Source organism: Microtus ochrogaster, chromosome 6 (genome assembly GCF_000317375.1).
Source record: "Microtus ochrogaster isolate Prairie Vole_2 chromosome 6, MicOch1.0, whole genome shotgun sequence".
Classification (NCBI taxonomy): domain Eukaryota; kingdom Metazoa; phylum Chordata; class Mammalia; order Rodentia; family Cricetidae; genus Microtus; species Microtus ochrogaster.
The window spans coordinates 69,049,255-69,057,698 of record NC_022013.1 but is presented as its reverse complement, the minus strand read 5'-3'; the positions used below and the strand labels follow the sequence as shown (position 1 = coordinate 69,057,698).

Genomic DNA, 8,444 nt, shown 5'->3' with positions numbered 1-8,444 from the left:
CATTTGGACCTGTGCGTGTCACAGATACCAACACAGCGTGACCAGAGATGAATTCATCTGTCCTCCAGACCCTCACTTTTTTTAATTCATCTTTTTCTTTATCTGATCTGAGTCCCTTGCACTGGGACTCCCCTGGGATCTCGGCTAGAAACCCAAGAGGCATTCTGAACTCTTTCTTTAACGTCCTCTGAAGGCTCGACGTTGGCAAATTTCACCTCCTAAATTGCTTTCACAACCAGTTCCTTCCCTGAACCACTACAAATACTTTTCTTGGGACAAGCCTCGATCATCTGTGACTGACGTTGTGCAATGACTTCCGTACTAATCGTGACTCAGCCTTGTCTCTTTGGAACGAATTTTCATTCTGCACCCAGAGTGACTTCTAAAATTCAAGCACTTGTCATGGCACATGAAGTCCCAAACGTGGCATCTACTAAACCTCTTCAGCCCCTTCTTCCACCACTCCCAGAGCCTTCCCACTACTACTCTGGCAAAGGCTCAACCAGCCCATATTTCTGCTCACAGACCGGGTTCTTATCTGCTCCCACGGCTTTGCATGTATTTTTAGCTCCATCTGCAATGAACTCTGCCATGGCTCCCCAGTTCTCTTCCCCTTTTAAACTTCCAGGCATCCTTAATTACATCACCTTGGTAGCATCTTCCCCAAGAAACCCTGTGGGACCCCCTTTCTGCCCCAGTGTCTGCCTGAGACACTTTGTTCTTACTGCTTGCTTCCACACTGCAATGATCCTTTCACGTGTTTGGTCTTCCACCAAACCGAGAGCTATTTGTGGGAGGCTCGGGGATTTTGGTTTTGTAGCAAGAACTATATATGGTCTTAGAATCACATACTCTAATTTCAATCCCCCTTTCTAGTTACTAGTTCTGTATCACTTTGAAAAAGTCACTTGAGGTAGAAGAAAGTAGTGTGTACCTGTAATCTCAGGACTAGGGAGCCTGAGGCAGGAGGATTGCCCCCCAGTTCAGGTCAGCCCGGGTTATGTTGAAAATGCCAGACCTTCCAGGGATGGTCAGGATGCAAAATCCTGTTCAAACAAAAATCACTTTTAATATATCTGAGTTCCCTTTCCTCTGTTGTAAAAATGAGAACGATAGGCCGGGTGGTGATGCCACAAGCCTTTAATCCCAGCACTTGGGAGGCAGAGGCAGGCGGATCTTTGTGAGTTTCAGACAAGCCTGGTCTACAAGAGCTAGTTCCAGGACATGCTCCAAAGCTACAGAGAAACTCTGTCTCGAAAAAAATAAAATAAAAAAGAGAGAATGATAATACCTTTGATAGGACCACATAAGGTTTATTGAGTGGCAATGCCAGCTATGCCAACAAGGCTTTAACATTTTTTAAATCAATTAACTTTAAGTGTGACTGTTTCATCTGTGTGTGTCTATGTACCACGTGTACGCCTGATGCCCGCAGAGGTCAGAAACGGAAGTCGGATCCCCTGCAACTGTAGTTGTACATGGTTGTGTGCCACCATATGGATGTCAGGAATCGAGCTTGGGTCCTCTGCAAGAGCAGCAAGTATTTGTAACAGCTGACCCAACTCTCCAGCCCTGGAGTTTTCTTTTGTTTTAGAGAAACAAAGCAAGAGAAGGCCGAGTGTAGTCTTATGACAGCGAAGGAACTGAAAAAAGGGTAGCAGAGAGGAGGTGAGAGGCGCAAAGGAAACACTGGGTCCTGAAACGCTGAGAACTAGGAAGTCGACTTGATGGGGAAGTCCACTGGGAGCAGAGGACAACAGAGGTGCCTGGGGCAGGAGAGAGTGGAGTGGACAAAGAGGCGCACACCAGTTTGGGCCTGGGAGAGGAAGAGAAGGGCTAAGGGGACAAGGAGCAGTCAGAGCTGGGAGAAATGACGCTTATCTATCCCAGGCCAGTCATCGCCCGAAGAGGGAGATTGATGTGGGGAGGACGCTCTAAGATTCACCCTGGAGACAAAGAATTGTCCCAAGGTTACCAGTACAGCCTAACTATAAATACTCAGCTGGAGAGAGGAGGATGGAGAAAGCTTTGCCATTGCTGGGGGAAGATCAAGGGTAGAGGACATTTAGGTAAGAGATAATTGAAAAAAAAAAAAAAAACAAAGGTTTGACCAGGTGATGGTGGCGCACTCAGAGGCAGAGGTAGGCAGTTCTCTGAGTTTAAGGCCAGCCTGGTCTACATAGCAGGTTCCAGAACATCCAGGGCTATACAGAGAAACACTGTCTTGAAAAACCAAGAGAAAGAAAAAGAAAAAAAAAAAGAAAAATGAAGAGTTGAAAGGGGAAGCAAGGAGGGAAGAGGGCATATGTAGAAAACGTGTGTAGACAACATATTCCAAGGCTAAAGAGTCAAGTAAGTTTTGGGAAAAGGAGAATGGGGGCCGGATGTCCCCAAGGAAGGTCAAAGGACTGAAATAAGCTATGTATGGGCACTGATGTAAAACAAACAGTCCTTTTGAACTTAGATCTGACATTCTTGCTCCGTTCTTGACTCTTGGGGTGGTGCTGTTGCTGGGAATCAAATCCAGGGCCTCAGGCAGGCTAGGCAGATATTCTCCCACCAGGCTTGCCTACCTGTCTTCCTTCCTCCCTCTTCCCCTCCCTCTTCCCCTGCCTTCCTTCATTCCTTTTTAAATGTACATGCGTGTATGTGTGGGATGCATGTTTGTATGTGTGTGGGTGTACATTCATATATATACATGTGTTAGTGTAGCTCAGGAAGCAACTTCAAACGTCATTCCAGAGGTGTTTTCTTCCATTTTATTTATTTATTTTTAGACAAGGTCTTTCATTGGCCTAGTCATCACCTAGTGGCCCAGGCTAGCTGGCAGGCTGGCCAGCAACTACTGGGCATCTCCTGTCTTGAACTCCCAGCACTGGGGGTTACAAGGCTGTTTGATCCTCCTAGATACAAGTTAAGCAATTTTTCCAACTGAGCTATCTCCCCAGTGAACCCCCACCCCAAGTCTTTCTTTACACTCTTTTAAATTTGATTTTGTAGGCCTGGTTCTCTAAAGTTTATGGGATGGAAAGCCAGGCATTGTAGTTTACACTTATAATCTAGTACTTTAAGAGGCTGAGGCAGGAGTACAGTTGCAGGTTCAAGGTCAGCCTGTGCCGCACACTGCATAAAACATCAGCAACAGCAAAAATGGTCCAAGGATGGCGGGGTCACTACCTGAGAGGCTCTTGGGGATTAAATAGAGCATGCAGTGTGTGACACACGGTTAGCACCCAGCGGAGGCTATACTCTGATGTGCATCTTCCCTTCTACTACCTGCTGTGGGGTCATGGCTGTCATTGTCCGTTGGTTTCCTCACCCAACAGCTGGATGTTGTGCTGGTGAGTTCGCTCTTCTTTCATTCCCATGGCCCCCAACTTCCTTAAACCACAGTCCTTTTACTGGGAGGCCTGAACACCAGTGAGCCAAGATCACGGCCACCTGGCCGAAGGAGTCTCTTAGAAGGGTTTTGATACCTTCCTCTTCTCCTGACCAGACGGTTCATTCCCTGGGTCGGAAGAGGAGTCCTTGTGGAGGGCCATTCCTAGCCTCTCTCTAAGTTGCAGCATCATTTTCTGGCTCTCCCTGGGCCATCCCTCCTCAGCTGCCAGTTCAGAGACTCTGAAGTGTGAAGGACCTGTCAGCCCTGACCATAGCAGCTGCCACACTGATGAGGAAGAAGAGGATGTGACCCATTCCGGTGACGCTGACTTCCAGGTCAAGGGCTACAAGTTCAGCAAACCCTTCCATCTCATCGTTTCCTATGGTAAGGTCCCAAGAAGGTCTGAGCAATGTCTCAAACTACTCCTGATAGCCGGCCCAGTCAGGAAATGACCCTTCGGGAGCTTGGCATAGGTGGAAGGACTTAGTTTCCCATCAGCTTCCAGGAGACAGAACATCCTCAGTCCTAGCCCCTAGAGTTGTTCTTCCCTCAACATTGGGTCAACCGTGAAGGTGCAGGACAGGGTGAGGAGGTGTGGTGAGCCATCCATAACTCTACGTCCAATCTCTAAGCAAAAGCTGTGCCCCAGTTACCAGCATACTTTGGGACTAGAGGGGGAGGGCAGAGAAATAAGGCTTTGCCACTGTTAGGTAAGTTCAAGGGGACAGAGAGCATTAAGGTGGGCCAGTCAGAGCTGAGAGTGCCCTGGAAAGTTTAGGGGATCTGTTAGGGGAATTACTTTGGACCTCCTGAGGGATGTGGATGACACTCCGCTCTTCCTCTGGGCTACAGACTGGCTGATCCTCCAAAGTCCAGCCACAGCCGTATTTGAAGGAGACCCACTGGTTCTGCACTGTCGTGCCTGGCAAGACTGGCCACTGACTCAAGTCATCTTCTACAGAGAGGGCTCAGCCCTGGGTCCTCCTGGACCTACAAAAGAATTCTCTATCGATGTGGTGCAAATGTCAGACAGCGGACTCTACCACTGCAGTGGCATCTTCAAAAGTCCTGGTCCTGGGGGCCGAGAGACCGCCTCCCCTGTGGCTATCACAGTCCAAGGTGAGAGTTGGAAGGAGTGTTGCTGTGGTAGGTAAGGAGTAGGGAGACCAGAACCATCCAAATCTATGCTTCCTGGTACTTACAGAGCCACAACCTAGACTGTTGTAGATTTGCTCATTTATGGATCTTTTCTAGTCCTGCCTAGAAGGGAGGGAATTAGGAAAAGAAGGGAGGAGGGAGAGAAGGAGGGAGGAAAGAAATAAAAAGGGAACAAAAGAAGAGAGGAGGGGGTAGAAGCTGAAAAGTTCAAATGGGACCTTTCGAAAAGAACCCTTACCTAAAGGAACCAGAGGAAAGAATAATAGGTGGGGGAGTTATGGGTCTGCTGAGCACAGCATGGCTAAACTTTTCTTCACTGCTTGTCTTTTCCCTAGAATTGTTCCCAGCCCCAGTTCTCAAAGCCTCGCCTTCTAATGAGCTCCACGAAGGAGGCTCAGTGACCCTGAGCTGTCAGACAAAGCTGTCCCTGCAGAGGCCATCGTCCCGCCTGCTCTTCTCCTTCTACAAGGATGGACGGTCACTGAGTATCGAGAACATCTCTTCAGAACTCCAGATCTCCAAAGCTTCAGAAGAGCACTCCGGCTCCTACTGGTGTGAGGCAGCTACTGAAGACAGGCACGTTTGGAAGCAGAGCTCTCAGCTGGAGATCCGGGTGCAGGGTGAGTTAATGTGTATGTATGCCTGTGGGGTGTATATGAAACAAGACCCCAGAGGAGGAAGATGAAGAGGGCATGCAGGAGAGACGGGGCAATAATCCAAAGTCCTTGGAAATGGAAAGGAGCACAGAAAGAGAATGGCTCCCTCAGACCATGGAATATACACATTCAAGACCTGGGCTGGCCCTTGTATCTCCCTATAGAGATCAGGATTCTATGTAATATGAACATCTATGGGACCAGACAACATCTAGAAAGGGTCAGCCAGGACGGCACAGTGAGACCTCATCTCAAACAAACAACCTCTAGGAAGAGTGTCTATCAGGTTCTGGAAGTTACTATTAGGAAGACTGTATTTGAGCTGGGCAGTGGTGGCGCACGCCTTGAATCCCAGCACTTGAGAGGCAGAGGCAGGTGAATCTCTGTGAGTTTGAGGCCAGCCTGGTCTATAAGAACTAGTCCCAGGACAGGCTCCAAAGCTACAGAGAAACCCTGTTTTTTAAAAAAAGAAGAAGAAGACTGTATTTGACCTGACACACCTAAAAGGAGCTGCCTAGGTTGATGAGAAAGCGTGATAATGTGCCAAGTGAAACATGGCAGGGACTCGTGATAATCATACTGAAGAGCGGGTGTCTCGGGGACCCACTCAGAGGGGCCAAAACAAAGATGAAGAACTAGAACAATGGCACACACAAGACAAGGCTGAGCCCAGAGCTGACTTGCAGAAGTTAAATTCTGGCTTGAGAGAGAATCAACGGGCTGTCTAATAACGGGCTCCCTCACTAATGCTTCTCAAGCAGAGACTAAAATTTGCCTTAGGAAGGACCTAAGAGTCCTCAAGCCCTGGCTACCAGTGGGTACCACAGCCACTTTCAGAAAAGAGGGAAGATTGAGTCTGTGACCAAGCACAGTGGGTTCGCATCTTGTTGAGATCAATACCAAAACAGGCATAGATGAAGCATACGAGAGTGGGGAAGGATTTGTTACCAGTGTCGGGCGAGGAGAGAACAGGCGTTGTTTCCAAAGCAAGGCCCTCCTCAAACAAAGAAACAATGGGGGGTTCATTAGACATTTTTACTCATGTAAGGGTTGGCCCATTCTTAACCATATTAAGCAGTGTATTCTGAGCATGGTCAGTTTAACTCATGCGTTGAGACAAGAGAGTAGGCACATTTCGGGGCATGCTTCACTAAAATGAAGCGCATGCTTGGAAGATTAAGGTGATAGATGGGGATACCCCTGGGCATACTGAGTTTCATTCTAGAGTTTTAGGGGAGGTGAAAGAAAGAACACTTGGAAGACACATTCATATAGGAGTTTGACCCTGAAGGTGTCTGACTCACTAAGTAGCCAACAGTGTGAGGACAGAGCAGGAGTTAGACATCATCCCTATATAGGTATTATTTATTTATTCATTTATTTATTTATTATCTTAAGATAAGGTCTTGCTTTGTATTCCTGGCTGACCTACAGCTCACTGTGTAGGTCAGGCTGGTTTTTCATTTGCAATGCTCCTTTGGCCTCAGCCTCCTGAGCACTGAGATTACAGGTCCGCACCACCATGCCCAGCCAGGCTTTCCTTGTATATGCTTCCTGCCCATAATAATTCAGGTCCCTTAAATTCTGCTGCTTCCTCCCACCTTGAATCCAGCTCTTCAAAAACCAACTGCTTCAGAGACTCCTCCTACGGAGCCCCCTGGTCCTCCGGCTCCACCACCCACTCCTTCTGCAGAACACCTGGGATTCTCTTCCTTCGACCCCCACTTCCATCACCAGATGCGCCTTCTTCTCAAACAAATGCAGGATGTAAAAGTTCTCCTTGGTCATCTGGTCATGGAGTTGAGGGACTTGACTGTCTACCTGAAGCCTGGTGTCACGAAGGCTGCTGATAAATGAACACAAACTAATTCATCTGTGATGCTCAACCAATGAAGCAATTCCAGCTGTTTCTGGACTGCGGGTGTGCAGAAATGGTTCTGCGAGCTGCCTTGGTACTTTGTTAGGATAACGGAGCTGTTCGAGAGAAAATAAACACGTACAAAATGGTACCCAGAATGTGCCTATAGCTGTGTATTTTCTTTTGCCATGACAAGGTTATTCTGTACCTTAGACCAAGAATTTCTTTCTGTTTCCTAGAACAGAATTTAAAGAGAAGCAGTGGTGGTGGATTTAATACTGCAATATCAAATGGGGGAGGGCAATTTTTCCTCCCTATATTCCCACAGAAAACATTAAGCAATATCCCCTAGATGTTTGGGCTTTACACATGGTGGAAAGGATAGATATGCTACTAGAATTTAATAAGTTAAGATATTTACAAGTCAAGGAGGCTGCTAGCCATCCTATAAGGCACAGAACAGCTAATAAAAGACTTCCTGTCCCTAAATTTTATTAGTGATAACACTATAAATACGGGGCTAATAAAAACTAGGTGTTAATCACTTTTTCTCTTCTAATTACTCTCCTTCAACGACTATTACTAGCATTTAATTAGCCCTATGATCTGAATTTTTATGTGCCTCCTCCTCTAAAAATCTATGCTAAAATCTTAATTTTTTAATGTGTCTCTGTGTGTATATACAACATGTGTATAAGTTCCGTGGAGGCCAGAAGAGAGCATCAGATCCCCTAAAGCTGTGGTTCTCGGCAGTTATGAGCTGCTCAATCTGAGCGCTGGGAACTGAACCCCGTCCTCTGAAAGCATAGCAAGCACTCTCAGCTCTGAGCTATCTCCTAGCGCTGCCGCCTCCATATTGAAATAGTAATCCCTAAGGCAACAGCGTGGGCAAGTGGAGCCTTGGGGAGGGGATTAGGTAGGAAGGACAGTCCTCATGACTAGGGTCAGCATCTCTACAGAAGAAAGCCTCAAAGTGGAGCCTTGGGAGGGGATTAGGTAGGAAGGACAGTCCTCATGATTAGGGTCAGCATCTCTACAGAAGAAAGCCTCAAAGTGGAGCCTTGGGGAGGGGATTAGGTAGGAAGGACAGTCCTCATGATTAGGATCAGCATCTCTACAGAAGAAAGCCTCAAAGCTACTGAAGAAGCTGCTTTTGTACACTCTGACCGAAATGAATGGCAGAAACAAGTTAAGGAGGGAAGGTTTAGCTTGGTTCACAGCTTCAGAGGGTTGCTATCCATCACAGCAGGGGAGCACAGTAGCCTGATTCAGTTCCTGGTGGGAAAGGGTGTATGTTCACACCTTGGCAGGCAAGAAAAAAAATGGTCAGAACCAGGGGCAAGCATAGCCTTTAAAATCCTACCCCATGTTATTTAATACTGCCAGGAAG

At 47.2% G+C, this 8,444-nt stretch overlaps 1 protein-coding gene across 1 annotated transcript in view; it reads left to right on the top strand.

Moving 5' to 3' along the window:
* Window positions 1-7,053, top strand: part of Fcrla (Fc receptor like A) — an 8,021-nt gene extending 968 nt beyond the window's left edge. The window contains 6 exon segments of the mRNA XM_026779962.1: window positions 3,327-3,341; window positions 3,605-3,766; window positions 4,235-4,501; window positions 4,876-5,160; window positions 6,769-6,788; window positions 6,790-7,053. Of these exon segments, the coding sequence (XP_026635763.1) occupies window positions 3,327-3,341; window positions 3,605-3,766; window positions 4,235-4,501; window positions 4,876-5,160; window positions 6,769-6,788; window positions 6,790-7,053 (1,013 nt within the window).
* The last annotated feature ends 1,391 nt before the right edge of the window (window positions 7,054-8,444 follow it).